A 17,338-nucleotide genomic window follows, 5' to 3' on the forward strand; every position below is an offset into this window, starting at 1 on the left:
ATTTAAAAAAACTGCCTTTGTTTTATGCCGAGGATTCGATCCACCTGATGACTGCAATGGCTCTTAAAAGCAACAGTTGCAAAGAAATAGTACAGTCGGAAAATATGTACTGCTAGGGAGGTCTGAATTAAGGCAAACCTATTGATTTGTTCTGTATTGACAATGAACAGTTTATCTTAATAAAAAAAATGACAGTGGCTGTTACAGCTGATAAAAGGACTAAAAATATCAAGCAATTTCACCAAGAACCAATTTCTCCATTTCATGGTGTGAAGCAGGGTTCAAGCCCCTGTCTGTCTTTTCTGCAGTGCACCTAGGTGGGAAGATGCCCACTGATACCCAAAACTGCACTTTACTAAGTAAATCTCCTGTATAATACTATGGAAAATATACACTGCCAGACACAAAAATGGCTAGTAGTGGAGTTTTTATTAGACTAAAGGAATTCATCTAGAGAAAGTGACAACACGGCCCAGCTGCTCTTTGATTTCCAGGTTCAGAGGGGTATACTGAGCTTAGAGCAGGCCTTCACTCCCACAATGAACATTTTCCCCACTTCCCTTTCCCCTCTGCCATTTAAAAAAATAACTTTTTTTTTTAAATTACATTTTATTTTTTACTACACTAAACCTGCCTCCATTCTAGCTTAGGCAAGAAAGATGTGTCCATGCTCCAGCAGCCTCCTGAGATCTCCCCATTACTAATCCCAGGAGGCTGCAGAAGCAGGGAAACAGTGTCTGGAGGGCAGACTTGGCAGAATGCCATTAGAGTTGGTTGCAAGAACCCACAACAGACAGCCGACTCTTAAAGGGGTAGGAAGGGAAGATGATGGTGTGGGACCCGACACGTAGCAGTGGATCACAGAGGGACAATGCTTGATTTGCTAGGCACATGAGGATGTTTTTTTTTTTTTTTTAATAACCTTGTCCCCATTTAAGAGGAATTTCACTCATTTGTAGTCACAAGGACACAGACCTAAACAAAAACCTGACAGAGGGTCTACAATCTCTCCTGCACAATCAACAAACAAAAATATCTAGAGTTTCATCTTAACAGCCTTTATGAATTGACTTTAGTGGTTCTAATTACAGGATAACTTATACATTTTAAACACACAAATGCAAAATCAATAACACAGATTTGTAAGCCTAGGTTCACACTAGATGTGGTGCAAATTCACAGCTAAATAACAACCTGCCAATGCAAACCGGTTGCAAAGTGTATGTTAAGTTAACAAAACCCTGCAATCGGTTTGCAAAATGCAGCGCCATTTGCAGAATCAGATGGTATGGGTGTGAACACCCACCAGATCCCATTCTGATGCAGACAAATAAAGGGTCCTGCACAAGTTTGGTGCAAGTGCAGTGCGATTTGAGCCATACAAATCCACCACATGTAATTCGTACAGGAATGAGCTGCGATTCCTGTGCGAATTACATGTGGTGTTTCACAAAGCAGCAGTGTGAACCCAGGTTTGGGGGGGGGGGGAAAGGCACAAAAAAATAATCACCTTCACAAAGTCTTTAATCTCAAATGGCAGCGGTTTGCACGGGTTCAGGATCTGTACTTGTGTTGCCTGAATTTCGATGGCTCCTGTGGGCATATTCTAAAATCAGAACACACAGCTTGGCTGATAAAAGAGGAATATAGTAGTGATATAAGCAATGTGAACATGGAGCACTAAAATGTAAAAAAAAAAACACAAAAAACAAAAAAACAAACAAACATTCAAGTATCTATAGGAAACAATGGTACAATAAAAACAAACCGTGAAATCATCTGTCCAGCACTCTCTTGCGATTTAATTCATGAAAACAAAAACAAAAAAAGTGACATGCATGCATTGCAGGAAGGCAAGGTCACAACACAACTCAGTCAGTGGAGACCGATGCCATTCCAAGCACTTTTCTGCTTTCTGGGACTTAAGCTGGATGATTTGTCCTCATACTCCGACCCCATCACGGGACACAGAGCCCGACGTAATTACTTAATGGGTTATGGGTCACCTTCAGGTGATGGACACTGGTTATACCCAATCAAGGAAGTTCACTCTCTATATAACCCCTCCTCCTTCCATGAGCACATCAGTTTTTGTAGCAAAGCAATATACTTAAATCTCAAAAAAGAGGGGCGGGACCTCTGTGTCCCATGATGTACTCCAAGAAAAGGATTTTACAGGTAAGCTGTTATAAAAATCCATGTTTCTTTATCGTAAATCATGGGACACAGGGCCTTAATTACTTAATGAGACATCCCATAGCAATGCTACTTAAGGGGAGGGAGACACAACCTGGAGGGTACCCCCAAACTTGAGTATCTATACTGCTGCCTGCAGCACACTGTGCCAGAAGGCGATATCCTCATACCTCCTTACATCCAGCTGATAACATTTTGTGAATGTATGCACTGAAGACCAAGTTGCGGCCTTACAGATCTGAGCCATGGAGGCCTGATGACGCACTGCCCAAGAAGCACTAACCGACCTGGTAGAGTGCGCCTTAACTTGAAAAGGGGGAATCTTACCCCTTAAATCATAAGCTTGAATTATCACTTGCCGAATTCACTTAGCGACCTTGGATTTTGACGCTGTTTGTCCTTTCTTAGGACTCTCTGGCAGAATAAATAAGACATCAGTCTTACAAATCTGAGCAGTTACCCTTAAATAGATTTTCACTGCTTTCACCACATCAAGACAATGTAGTGACTTTTCTCCCCTGGAACATAGTTTTGGAAAAAACAATGGCAAGACAATATCTTGGTTCAGGTGAAAACCTGAAATAATTTTTGGCAAAAAGCCTGGACGAGAGCATAACACCACTCTGTCCTCATAAAAAAATCAAATATGTCTCTTTACAAGAAAGAGCAACCAATTCCGAAACCCTCATTGCTGAGTATATAGCAACCAAAAATACCAACTTCCTTGTCAAAAGGACTAAGGGAATATGCTGTATCAGTTCAAATCTCTGTTTTTATAACACAGACAAAACAAAGTTCAAGTCCCAAGGGTTCAAGAAAGGTTTGACAGGCGGATTTAGCCGCGTTACCCATTGTAAAAAAAAAAACAACAAAACAAACAGACTAAGAATGTGTAGCAAGTAGTCTTTGAAATAAGACCGATAAAGCTGAGACTTGGCCTTTAATAGTACTCAAAGCCAATATCATTTCTACCCCTAATTGTAGAAAGGCAAGAATTCTGCTTATTATATATCTCCGATGGTGCCAACCCTTGGATTCACACCAGGAAACATAAGCCATCCAGACTCTATAATATATATATATCTGGAAGCTGGCTTCTTTGCATTATTCAGAGTAGAGATAACTGACCCGGAAAGCCCACGTTTCTTCAAAATGTGGGCTTCAATAGCCAAGCCGTTAAATTTAGTGACCGTAAATAAGGATCGAATATCTGTCCCTGTGAGAGCAGATCTGGCCGTAGTGGGAGAGGCCATGGGCCCTCCACTGCCATCTTTACGATTTCTGCATACCATGACCTTCTGGGCCATGCTGGTGCCACCAGAATTACCAGCTTTCTTTCCAGCTTGATCCTGCAAAGTCGAGGCAGCAACTGAATAGGGGGGAATGCATACATCAGTGAGAACTGATCCCATGGAGTCACCAACGCATCTGTTCCGCATGCAAATGGATCCCTTGTTCTGGCCACAAGGTTGACTAACTTCATGTTGAACCTGTACGCTAGAAGATCTACGTCCGGAGTAACTCATCTTTGGCAAACAGCACAAAATATGTTGGGGTGAAGAGACCATTCCCCTGGGAATAACTGCTGGAGACTCAAGTAGTCCACCTGCCAATTCTCTACTCCCAGAATGAAGACTGCCGATAGGCATAGATAGTTACATAGTTAGTAAGGTTGAATAAAGACACCAATCCACCCAGTTCAACCTGAGTGAGTGTCTACAATTGTCCCTATCCCTGTACATTGCACACTCACATCGGTCCCTACCCTCAAAGGAGCCCACAATCCAAGGTCCCCATTCATATCCTAGGGCCAATTTTGGACAGAAGCCAATTAACCTACCTGCATGTCTTTGAAGTGTGGCATGGAACATTCCTTTCTGCCCAAGTTAGAATATGGCTCACCTCTCTCTCCACTGAGAGACTTTCGGTGCCCCCTTGGTGATTGATATAGGCCACAGCTGTGGCATTGACAGATTGAATCCTGACAGGACAACCCCGTAACCTGAAAGTCCAGGCCTTTAGAGCCAGATGTACTGCCCGAATCTCTAGGATATTGATGGGCAAGGTTCTTTCGGTTCTTGACCGCTGTCCCTGGATACGTCGTTACCACTTTCCAGATGACTGGTCTGAAGGATTTTCCTTTCAACAGATTCTGGGTTAGTAACCACCAAGAGAGGCTTTGGGACACTCTTGGGGACAGCCACACTGGCTAGTTTAAAGCTTGAATTGTTTTGTTCCAATCAGACAGGATACTGTTTTGCAACAGTCTTGAATGAAACTGGGCATAGGGAACTGCTTCGAATGAAGCCACCATGGTTCCTAGCAACCTCATGCAAAGACGAATGGAGGGATTGCCTTTTGACCTGACCATCCGCACCAGCTCTCTTATGGAGTAGATTTTTGCCCGAGGCAAGAACACCTTTTCCTGGGCTGTGTCTATGATCAGATCCAGGTACTCCAGCCTTTTTAGTGGTATTAAAGAAGATTTCTCTAGGTTAAGAATCCAGGACTTTGGTAAACACCCGGGGAGCTGTGGCTAGTCCAAAGGGCAGGGCTACAAACTGGAAATGCTGTTCTAACTCGAACCGCAGAAACTTTTGATGAGCGGGAAATTCAGGGACATGCAGATATGTATCCCTGATGTCAACTGATGCCAGAAGTTCCTGCCAGAAATCCTCCTAGAAGTATAGAAACTACTGACCTGATCGTTTCCATGCAAAAAGGAGCAGATCTTCAGGAAAGGATTTCGATTTCTTAGATCTAGAATGGGTCCGACGTCTCCATTTGGTTTTGGTACCATGAAAAAAGTTGAATAAAACCCCAGACCTTGCTCCTTTGTAGGGATAAGTATGATCACCCCTTGAGATAATAATCGGTCTAGTGCCTGAAACAGAGATGGTCTTTTCTCTGGATCTTTGGGAATGCTTGACCTCAGGAAGCAAGACGGTGGAAAGTCCCGCAATTCCAGATTGTACCCCAGCGTTACCATAGAGATGACCCATCTGTCCTGAATTTCCTCTTTCCAGACTTCTGAAAACAGCAGAAGTCTTCCCCCACCTTGGTGAGGGGGATTACCTCTTCATGATGAGGCTTTAGGATTCTGCTTTGCAGATTTCCGACCCCAGGACTTCTTTTGAGCCTGGGTTTGACCCTGAGATTTTCCTCTAGAGTCTGGACGGCGGAGGCTGTTGCCACTGCCTAGAGGCAGAAGCCCCTGGAGCAGGGGAAAGAGCCTGTTTAAATGAAGGGCGTTTATAATTTCTATTGACTGGCAAAAGAGTACTTTTCCCACTAGAAATTGTTTGGATATATTTGTGCAAGTCTTCTCCAAATAGTCGCTCCCCATAAAAAGGGAACCCAGTTAAGAGGTTTTTACATGGTGCTTCAGCTGACCAATTTTTTAACCACAGGATTCTACGCATACGCACAGGCATAAGCATAAGGCAGGACGCCTGGTGAATAGAATCTTTAATGGCATCTATGGTAAAGCATAATGCTTTTGGTAGTTCAGCCAAATCCCCAGCTTGTTGTGCAGGAAGCTAAGGGCCTGTTTAGATTGGTCCTTTAGGGATTGACAGATGCCTATAGCGCAGCGACTGCAGACTAACGGCACCTGCCATGGAAAAAGTAGATTTTAACAGGGATTCCAAATTTTTATCTGTTGGATCCTTAAGCATTTGTGCATTGCCTACAGGATAAGTTAGGCCTTTATTCACATTAATCACAGCGTCAACTGCTGGTACTTTCCATTTTTGGAGAATTTCTCCTCCGGGGATAGAGAATAGAAAATCTCTTAGGAGGGAGAAGATGCTTATCCAGGTGATCCCATTCAGCAAAAATAAGCGGCTCTATTAATTCATGAGCAGGAAACGCATGAAAAGGCCGAGAAGGTTTTAAGGAACCCAAGGAAGAAACCAAGCTTTCAGGAGGCTGCGTTAGGGGCAGCATGTAAGTGGAACGAACCATCTCCGTAAGAGGTTGTATCAGCAATTTCTCAGATTGTGAGGCTGAAAAAAGGTTCGTCTACCGTTGTTTCCTCCACAGAAGAATCATCAGTTTGTTTTTCCTCCTGATCGACTGAGGGCAACACCTCATCTTACGCCCACTGTTCCCCTTGCAAAGGTTCTGAAGTGGGGGAGGGAGATCTAGCACGCTTCCTATCCATTTGAATGAAGGATGCGATTAAAGCTGTTAATCTTCCTTCCAGACCCTGCAGGGAGGAGGAAAGGACATCTTCAGTCACGAATACAGGGTCTGAAATGTGAAAAACAGCTGCACCATCAATTTGTTCCAATGGCTCACCCTGGCTTGCCATAACTGGAAATTCTGGAGAGGATGACAGCGAGGAAATAGGACCAAGATCCTAACGCCTGGGGGTGAAACCTTTACTTTTTTGTTTTTTTATGGTGTCTTTTTTGGTAGGCATAGTCCTAAGTACAAAAACAGAGGCACTATATAAATTGCACTTAATCACTGAATATAGTCAGGACATTTAAAGCCGCTATAAAGTTCAGCCTAGTGCTGAGAAAAGACCCGTCTTTCCTGTATCAGGAATGCCAGTTTGCAACCCTCAGATGCTCCACCGCTCTGTGTCCCTGTGCGCAGACTGCTTTGTTTCCTCCTCGAGGAGAGATTGTCCCAGCTGCGATTTATTTTGCCTGCCGTGCGTCCTCGTGGACGTTCACTTCGCTGCCCTTAGGCCCCGCCCCTCCAGGAAAAATCCGCCCTCTGCTTCATTTAAAATGTTTCTAGCGCTCATGTGCTGCGTTTTTCGGGGGGGAGAAAAGCGTTAAAGGCAGAACCTCGTGCTTAGGATACGAGGCCCCAGGTACCATCCTTTTAGGCCTTAGTGGCACTTTGGATGGATCTGGTCTTTATGGAGGCTATTTAAATCCAGCATGGATCCCTCCTGAATCTTCACTCGTGACCAACACCTTAGACACTGGTGAAAAAACTGATGTGCTCATGGAAGGAGGAGGGGTTATATAGGGAGTGAACTTCCTGGATTGGGTATAACCAGTGTCCATCACCTGAAGGTGGCCTATAACCCATTAAGTAATTTCTTAAGGCTCTGCATCCCAAGATGTATGATAAAAAAATATCACTGCAAAGAAAAAGTCTTCCACCAGCTAATGTAAATCCTCTCCACCAAGTGTGAGCAACAAAACTAAAATGCACTTACCGACATTAAAGCTGCCAGAGGAAAGCAGCAACATGCACGTTTGTGTCAACAGAATCCTTCACACGTGGTCAACTAGCTCCATTCTAACAATGGGGACACCCTGCAGTACCACTTCTCACCACTGGGGACAGTCAGGTTTGCTTGATACTGTCAAGTGCTCACCACTCCATGGCGGTGTAGTGTCATATTTTGCTGCCTATCACAGGATGCTGCGGAAGTGACGTTTCCGCCAGAAATTGCGTACTGCGCATGCGCAAATCGTTCCAAACACTCGCGCCGTGCGTTCCAACATAGTTTCGGCAATACAGTTCAGCAAAACCATCACATAATGTTACGGAAGTGACGTTACAGACAACACAAACACTGGGCCGTGCGTTACAAGACTAATACTTCCCTTGTTACCTCGTATCATTTTTTACCAACCATGCTGAGCTACGTGCCGTGTTAGGTTCTGCATTGCTGGGACTTGTAGTGCCTATCCAGAGCTACATGCTTCAATGTTCAGTGTCCTCATCCCTATCCCCATGCTTCAATGTTCAGTGTCCTCATCCCTATCCCCATGCTTCAATGTTAAGTGTCCTCATCCTTATCCCCCTTCTTCAATGTTCAGTGTCCTCATCCCTATCCCCGAGCTTCAATGTTCAGTGTCCTCATCCCCCTTCTTCAATGTTCAGTCTCCTCATCCCTATCCTCATGCTTCAATGTTCAGTGTCCTCATCCTTAACCCCCCCGAGCTTCAATGTTCAGTGTCCTCATCCTTATCCCTGTGCTTCAATGTTCAGTGTCCTCATCCTTATCCCTGTGCTTCAATGTTCAGTGTCCTCATCCTTAACCCCCCCGAGCTTCAATGTTCAGTGTCCTCATCCTTATCCCTGTGCTTCAATGTTCAGTGTCCTCATCCTGATCCCTGAGCTTCAATGTTCAGTGTCCTCATCCTTATCCCTGTGCTTCAATGTTCAGTGTCCTCATCCCTATCCCTGTGCTTCAATGTTCAGTGTCCTCATCCCTATCCCCGTGCTTCAATGTTCAGTGTCCTCATCCTTATCCCCGGGCTTCAATGTTCAGTGTCCTCATCCTTATCCCCGGGCTTCAATGTTCAGTGTCCTCATCCTTATCCCTGTGCTTCAATGTTCAGTGTCCTCATCCTTATCCCCGAGCTTCAATGTTCAGTGTCCTCATCCTTATCCCCGAGCTTCAATGTACAGTGTCCTCATCCTTATCCCCGGGCTTCAATGTTCAGTGTCCTCATCCTTATCCCCCTGCTTCAATGTTCAGTCTCTTCATCCTTATCCCCGTGCTTCAATGTTCAGTGTCCTCATCCTTATCCCTGTGCTTCAATGTTCAGTATCCTCATCGAAGCAGGGGGATAAGGATGAGGACACTGAACATTGAAGCACAGGGAAAAGGATGAGGACACTGAACATTGAAGCACGGGGATAAGGATGAGGACACTGAACATTGAAGCAGGGGGATAGGGATGAGGACACTGAACATTGAAGCTCGGGGATAGGGATGAGGATACTGAACATTGAAGCTCGGGGATAAGGATGAGGACACTGAACATTGAAGCATGGGGATAGGGATGAGGACACTGAACATTGAAGCACAGGGAAAAGGATGAGGACACTGAACATTGAAGCACGGGGATAAGGATGAGGACACTGAACATTGAAGTAGGGCGATAGGGATGAGGACACTGAACATTGAAGCAGGGGGATAGGGATGAGGACACTGAACATTGAAGCTCGGGGATAGGGATGAGGACACTGAACATTGAAGCTCGGGGATAAGGATGAGGACACTGAACATTGAAGCTCGGGGATAAGGATGAGGACAATGGACATTGAAGCATGGGGATAGGGATGAGGACACTGAACATTGAAGCACAGGGATAAGGATGAGGACACTGAACATTGAAGCAGGGGGATAGGGATGAGGACACTGAACATTGAAGCTCGGGGATAGGGATGAGGACACTGAACATTGAAGCTCGGGGATAAGGATGAGGACACTGAACATTGAAGCATGGGGATAGGGATGAGGACACTGAACATTGAAGCACAGGGAAAAGGATGAGGACACTGAACATTGAAGCACAGGGAAAAGGATGAGGACACTGAACATTGAAGCACGGGGATAAGGATGAGGACACTGAACATTGAAGCACAGGGATAGGGATGAGGACACTGAACATTGAAGCAGGGGGATAGGGATGAGGACACTGAACATTGAAGCAGGGGGATAGGGATGAGGACACTGAACATTGAAGCTCGGGGATAGGGATGAGGACACTGAACATTGAAGCTCGGGGATAAGGATGAGGACACTGAACATTGAAGCTTGGGGATAAGGATGAGGACACTGAACATTGAAGCAGGGGGATAAGGATGAGGACACTGAACATTGAAGCACAGGGATAAGGATGGGGACACTGAACATTGAAGCAGGGGGATAAGGATGAGGACACTGAACATTGAAGCTCGGGGATAGGGATGAGGACACTGAACATTGAAGCACGGGGATAAGGATGAGGACACTGAACATTGAAGCACAGGGATAAGGATGAGGACACTGAACATTGAAGCCCAGGGATAAGGATGAGGACACTGAACATTGAAGCTCGGGGATAGGGATGAGGACACTGAACATTGAAGCACGGGGATAAGGATGAGGACACTGAACATTGAAGCTCAGGGATAAGGATGAGGACACTGAACATTGAAGCTCGGGGATAGGGATGAGGACACTGAACATTGAAGCATGTAGCTCAGGATAGGCACTACAAGTCCCAGCAATGCAGAACCTAACACGGCACGTAGCTCAGCATGGTTGGTAAAAAATGATACGAGGTAACAAGGGAAGTATTAGTGTTGTAACGCACGGCCCAGTGTTTGTGTTGTCTGTAACGTCACTTCCGTAACATTATGTGATGGTTTCGCTGAACTGTATTGCCGAAACTATGTTGGAACGCACGGCGCGAGTGTTTGGAACGCTTTGCGCATGCGCAGTACGCAATTTCTGGCGGCAACGTCACTTCCGCAGCATCCTGTGATAGGCAGCAAAATATGACACTACAGCGGCTCTCTTTCTAAGTGCACTGTTTTATTTGTCATGGCAATCGCTATACTGGCATTTAGTTGAAGCCTTTTACTTTTTATATGGAATTTATACTTTTTAATTAATATACAATATGTGGTCCCCTGTTTGTGGCTCCGTGTGGTGAGCATTTTTTTATCCCCAGATAGTATCAACCAAACCTTCTTACTGTCCTCAGTGGTGAGAAGCGGTACTGTGGGGTGTCCTCATTGTGAGAATGGAGCTCGTTGACACAAACACACATGCTGTTGCTTTCCTCTGGCAGCTTTAATGTCGGTAAGTGCATTTTATTTCTGTTGCTCACACATGGTGTAGAGGTTTTTCATTAGCTGGTGGAAGACACTTCATTGACGGTAATATTGATCACATATTTTGGACTCTTTTGCATTGGACTTTATTTACACTGATTTAATCTTTTTTTATCATAATTTTTGAATATTGTGGATGGTTTTTGCACATTATGAATGCTGTGTTGATAGCACATGCTTTAAGTTGGTAATTTTTCTTTATTCAGAGGTGCTGCATTATTTTGTTAATATAGTACAAGGACCTACCAAAAAATGTCCAATCAATTTCTATCCAATCAGACAGGGCTCTGCACTACATAGTTGTTGGTAAATCTAAAGGAGAGTGTACAGATTGCTGTATATGTAGTGGATCTTAAAGTGGAAGCTCAGCCAAAATGCTAAACCTACTCTTAGCCACATTCTAAACCTAATCTATCTAACCCTGTAAAGAAGAGATCGCTATACTTACTTACCCTACAGAGGCTCCGGTCTCTCGCTGAGTTGTCAGCGATGGCTTCAGTGTGTGGGAGTGTATAGGAGAGGTAGCCGACAACGGAAACCCCATAGTAACTCTACGGGTAAGGTCACTTTCCAGACGTTGTCGGCTGTCTCTCTTTACACAGCGACCCTTGCTGGAGACTGGATTGGATCGGCTTCAGAAAAGGTATGTGTAGCGATTTGTTTCTTTACAGGGTTAGATAGATTAGGGTTAGAATGTGTCCGAAAGTAGGTTTAGCATTAGATTAGATTTTGGCTAAACTTACACTTTAAGACTGATAAGAAAAAGGAAAGACTCACGGGATTCTCCTGACCAGAAGGGCGAGCTATCACTATCCCCTTTACTAGGAGCACAGATTCCAAGGGGGTCTCCTTCACCTGCTTTCTGACCTCAGAGCCAAACTGCAAAAAAATAAAATAATAACCAGTTAGGGAGAGCAGATTTATATTTCTATAAAATAAAGGATTAAAGAGCAGCACGATGCAAAATAGCCAATCTCTGTTATGAGTATGTCAGGGTTCTATACATTGCTAAGCCTTCACTGTTGTCCATAACCCCATTGGGGAGCCCTCTTCTTTGTCAATGAAAAGTTGTGACAGACCAGAATGATTTTTCTGGTAATCTGTCACCAGTCTAGGTTTACTAATAAGAGCAGAGCATATATATTTGGTATATGTACATTCTAGTGTACAAACATGCATGTCATTGTCTGTGTCTTATACAGCTTAGATGTAAACTTGAGCTCAGCATGTGATGTCTCTTCTAGGAAAGGGAGAGCCAAGACCGGTAGGGAGCAGGACAGTAGCACAAGTGAATGCATACATAAGAGGCTCTAAAACCTCCTAGTGTTAATGTCCAGTATTGTTAATGATTCTCTCATTAAAGCGGAGTTCTGGCCAAAAAATATGACTTTTAACCACTTCAGCCCCAGAAGGATTTGCCCTCTTAATGACCAGGCCATTTGTTGCAATACGTCACTGCATAGTTTTAACTGACAAATGTATGGTCGTACCCCACAAATAGGACTTTCTTTTGGTGGTATTTTATCGCCTCTGCAGTTTTTATTTTTTGCGCTATGAACATAAAAAGAGCAACAATTTTTAATTTTTTTTTTTTTTTTTTTTTTAACTTTTTCGGTTTAGGCCAATATGTATTCTTCTACATCGCACACTTTTGACACTTTTTTGGGAGCATTGACATTTATAGAGAGTGATCAGAGCTAAAAATAGCCATTGATTACTGTATAAATGTCACTGGCAGGGAAGGGGTTAAATGTGTTCCCTAGGAAGGTGTTTCCAACTGCGGGGAGAGTGTAGTGACTAGAGGTCTCCATTCTCCTGTCAGAACTGGGATCTGTCTGTTTACATTTACAGATCCCCCATTCTCTCTCTGGAACGATCGCGTGTGCCCGGCAGACATTGCGGCTGCCGTGCATCAGTCAGGCATGTGCATCAGCTCCTATGTAACGCGCCACGTGCGCCTGCTAAGGCTGTTTGAAGGGCGAGCGTACAGCTACAGTGATTTGCCCAGGAGAGCCCACCTACCGCAGTAAAATGACGGCAGATAACTATTAAGATAAGAATACCCATGCCTAGCGCAAATGTATGCTGTAAATTATGCCCAGTTTTCTATTTGTGCTGCATTGTTTTCTTGCTTTGTGAAGTTCCTGCACAGCGCGGCCATTTCCAGTGTGGGCATCTGAAGCCGCAGTGTCCTTATTGGATTCCGTGCATGCTGACTAGCCAGCATGCACCTGCTGATCTCGCGCATGTGCAGTGCGGTGCAATCTTGGTCAGCTGGACATGGCACAGCTCCAGTAACATTAAAAATTGGCTTCTATGGAAAATCTTGGTCAGCTTGGCATGCACTGGAGCAGTGCCATGTCAAGCTGACCAAGATTTTCCATAGATGCCAATGTTAAATGTTACTGGAGCCGTGCCATATCAAGCTGACCAAGATTTCCCGGGAGCCAATGCAAATCCGGAAATGACGTATGGCGCCGCTGCCCCTAAAGGAGGAAGTGAAATTAGATATAGGCATAAATCAGGTAAGTGAACAGTAAAAAGAAAAAATTGCCAATTGCCAAGGATGCATATTAGTGCTGCATGGTGAGGAGTGAAATATGTGGGTGGAACTCCACTTTAAGCTTAATTGCTTTGTTGAGGCCGCTCTCACATAACGAACAAAGGGAAAGGTACTAAGAAAATCCAGTAGGTAGCACTATGGGTGTCAAACCAATGAAAATTCCAGGAGTAGCTCTTTAAAGTGAAGCTCCACCCAAAAAGGGAAGCTTCCCCCCTCAGCTGCCCCATTTGGCACCTTTCTTTGATAGGTACCCGGTCCCTATTAACGCGAGACCCCGCTGTGGTGAGTTCCCCCGGAAGTTTGCCCCCACCTCCTCATTCCCCCGCTGCCGGGCCATTCACAAAACGCAGCACACTACACATGCGTAGTAGGAAACCGGCTGTGAAGCCACAAGGCTTCACTGTCATTTTCCCTTATAAGGAATGGCAGTGGCAGCAACCGTGAGCTGAATGAAAAATTGTCTGGGGTGTCGACATTGTGGGATTCCTGGAAAGGCAAGTGTCCTAATATTAAAAGTCAGCAGCTAAAGTATTTGAAGCTGTTGACTTATTTTTTTTGTGGGGGGCTGGAGCTCCGCTTTAATTAGCAAGATAGGAAAGCCAAAGTGTTTTGGGGGTTCACACGCTCAAACTTCATCGGGGCTTTTAAGTTGCATCACCTCAGTGATGCCTAAACTCTGAGTTTGTGCTCACAACCGTGCGGAACACCGCATGTGATTCGAACCACATTCCTGTGCACATCACATGCGAAGACTGTGTGGTACATTTTTTATGGCTAAAAATGCACTGCACCCGCATGATTCTGCCAATTGCACTACGTTTTGCAAAACGGTTTTTGGGGTGATGTTAGATTAACATTAACACTCGCAGGAGTTCACAGGAACTGAGTGCGATTGTGATGCGGTGTGGGAAAAACACAGAAATCGCTACGAATCCAGCACTACATCATTATGAACCATGGCTGAAGGGTTGGAAAGTATTTATAACTATAACATCAAACACATGGACAAGCAAGTTACTCAGCATGAAATCTACAAATTCTTCAAGTAACATAAAACTTACAAACCCTGGCGAAGGAGGAGCTCGACTCCTGAAACACATTGGGACGCTTATCCTGCTGACTTTTCATCAATAAAGGACTACTCTAGACTCTAATACCATTGATGTGGCACCCTAAAAATATAAGCTTGTCTTTATTCCATCCTCTGCCTCCCTATTGGTCAGTGAAGGCACCTAACACATTAAGGGACCAATAGGCAGGAGAAGGTGACAAAAACGAAGCCACGTTTGACATTTACAGTAAGGCTACTTTCACATGGGGGAAAGGGGGCGCTAGCTGTAAAGTGCCGCCGATTTTAGCTGTTTTCGGGCGTTATCGGGGAGCTTTTAACCCACACTAGCGATCGAATAAAGGGCCCGCAAATTACTTTGCAGGCGCTTCGGCAGCTGTGCCCAATGGCAGGGGTGGTGGAGGAGTGCTGTATACACTGGTCCCGCACTGCCCGAAAGATGCTGCTTGCAGGACTTTTTCAGGTGCTTTACGGGCAATATTTTTAGTCCAAAAGCGCCTGAAAAACACCCCAGTGTGAAAGGGGTCTAAGAGTCAAAATATGCATATAATCTATTGAGCCATCTAGGTCTATGGCGCTATTGATTGTTTTTAAAACATGGCGTTCATTACAGATGACCTCAGCCTTTTCAGCTTTACCCCTTAATCTCAGTTTGAATAGCTCAGGTTGGTGACAGCTATACGCTAAAGTGGTTATAAAAGGAGATATAGAAACTACAGAAATCCTATTTTCAGAGCTCTTTAACTCTGGCTAGAGCCACTGTTTGGCTCATAAACAAAGCTGCAATTTATCGTCCAGACACAAAATCCTGACTAGATAGACAGTATAAAATGATCATACCTCCCCTGATGGAAGAATAACCTGTGTCAGTCCATGAAAATCCCTCAGTATAAGAAACATATCCCCTCTGTGGAAAGAAAGATGGAGAAATAGACTTTTAAGTCCACACATTAACAAATAAGAATTGTGGCTTCCCTTCATGGGAACAAGATGCAGACATTGACTGTCTTCTTCAGAGGTCCCTCAGTTCTGTCACTGCTCTAGTAACATGACTTTGTCTCTAGCATCACAAACTCCTGGGTCGGAAGGTATGTAGTGAGGATGGAAAAAGATGTATGCGGTATATATATATATATATATATATATATATATATATATATATATATATATATATATATATATATATATAACGCACTGATCGCTGTAGAAATGTGAATGGTCCCAAAAATGTGTCAAAATTGTCCAATGTGTCTGCCATAATGTCGCAGTCACGATAAAAATTGCTGATCGCCGCCATTACTAGTAAAAAAAAAAAAAAAAAAAAAAATTATTAATAAAAATGCCATAAAACTATCCCCTATTTTGTAGACGCTATAGCTTTTGCGCAAACCAAACGCGTATTGCGATTTTTTTTACCAAAAATATGTAGAAGAATACGTATCATCCTAAACTGAGGAAAAATTTTTTTTTATATATTTTTGGGGGATATTTATTATAGTAAAAAAAAAAAAGTTTTTTTTTCTAAATTGTCGTTCTTTTCTTGTTTATATGGCAAAAAATAAAAACCGCAGAGGTGATCAAATACCACCAAAAGAAAGCTCTATTTGTGGGGAAAAAAAAAAGATGTCAGTTTTGTTTGAGAGCCACATCACACGACTGCGCAATTGTGAGTTAAAGCAACGCAGTGCCGAATCGCAATAACTGCTCTGATCTTTGGCCAGCCAAATGGTCCGGGGCTGAAGTGGTTAAAGCCCTACAAGTACAAGTAAATTACCTTTCGATCTGCCAAATAAAGCACTTAGCTCTTCGGCCCTGTTGTGTGCTGACAACACACAGCATTTTTGTGGATACAGTGTTGTCACCCCTGCCCAGAGTATTCTGCTAAACTACTCAACTATTCTGTAGTCCAATATATAAACTAGAATGGATCTGTGAGATAATACAGGACATGTGGAGAGCAAACGGGACAGCTCTGAATTTCTGAGAATCAACAGTTTTGTTTTTTTATTTATCAAACAGAAATAGCAAAATGCTTCCAGTTGTATATTTAATAGACTGACATACAGCAAATAAGAGAAGTTCGTTAATAGCATTTACATACATATTAAATAGTGGAGCATTAAGTAGATATAGTCTATGGTTTATCCCAACCACAGGGTTTCTTTAAAATACATGTCTGATTTTAAGCATATTGGCTAACCCATCTTGTGCTCTCTTGCAGAGAGCTTGTTCAGCATCAACACTTGCAGATGACTCCGATGCTCAAGTCTCCCTGCTGCGTGAGGTGGTTTCACCTGTTACAGCACTAGTGTGTCCCTATAGAGCTTCAGGTATATACTAGTACCACTGCAAGGCAGCAAATGTTGTATTCATCAGCTCTGGTCATGGTAAATATTAGACATGTATTTTAAAAGAGACACTGCCCTTAGGACACATTTATCTTTACAACAGTGTACCCCAAATTTAATCAGATTTTACCAAGTTTCACTAAATCTAGTGGGGTGGAGGACTACTGGTCATCCTGATCCTTCCTTTACTACCTAGTTCCTGACCTGGAAACCAGCCTGTGCATATCATGCTTGTAATTCACTAGTGAAGGATCATGATATCCCTCTAGCCCTATAAGTTACCCCTTCAAATACATGTAGGAATAGGAAATGACCAGATCAGGTTCCTTTTAGGGCAAGAGACTGTGAAAAATTTAGAGGGTCTGTTTTCTACATAAGAATAATCCCAATTTCTTGCACACTAATATTTTATTTACATAAAATAGAAGATGTTCTGCACCTATGCAGTTAAAATCTAGACAGACAGCCTAAATAAAGTCTACAAAAGTAACTTACTGGATTCCAAAACAGCAAACTATAGGAGAAAACCACTCCTACCACAAATGGAGGCCATTACATGATTAGGCACAGATGACA

The 17,338-nt window shown here is 43.6% G+C and overlaps 1 protein-coding gene across 3 annotated transcripts in view; it reads right to left on the reverse strand.

Annotated features, from left to right (window-relative positions):
- DARS2 (aspartyl-tRNA synthetase 2, mitochondrial) overlaps positions 1-17,338 on the reverse strand; it is a 55,805-nt gene that overhangs the window by 27,231 nt on the left and 11,236 nt on the right. For 2 of the 3 annotated variants that reach the window (XM_077453250.1, XM_077453251.1), the window contains exons 4-6: positions 15,255-15,321; positions 11,560-11,661; positions 1,511-1,606 (exon numbers count right to left, since the gene is read on the reverse strand). In XM_077453250.1, coding sequence (XP_077309376.1) covers positions 1,511-1,606; positions 11,560-11,661; positions 15,255-15,321 — 265 coding nt within the window. The remainder of the gene's footprint in view (positions 1-1,510; positions 1,607-11,559; positions 11,662-15,254; positions 15,322-17,338) is intronic. The other variant, XM_077453252.1, reaches the window with a different exon arrangement.

Source organism: Lithobates pipiens, unplaced genomic scaffold (assembly GCF_037356315.1).
Source record: "Lithobates pipiens isolate NorthernLeopardFrog02 unplaced genomic scaffold, aLitPip1_a1.2 Scaffold_23, whole genome shotgun sequence".
NCBI lineage: Eukaryota > Metazoa > Chordata > Amphibia > Anura > Ranidae > Lithobates > Lithobates pipiens.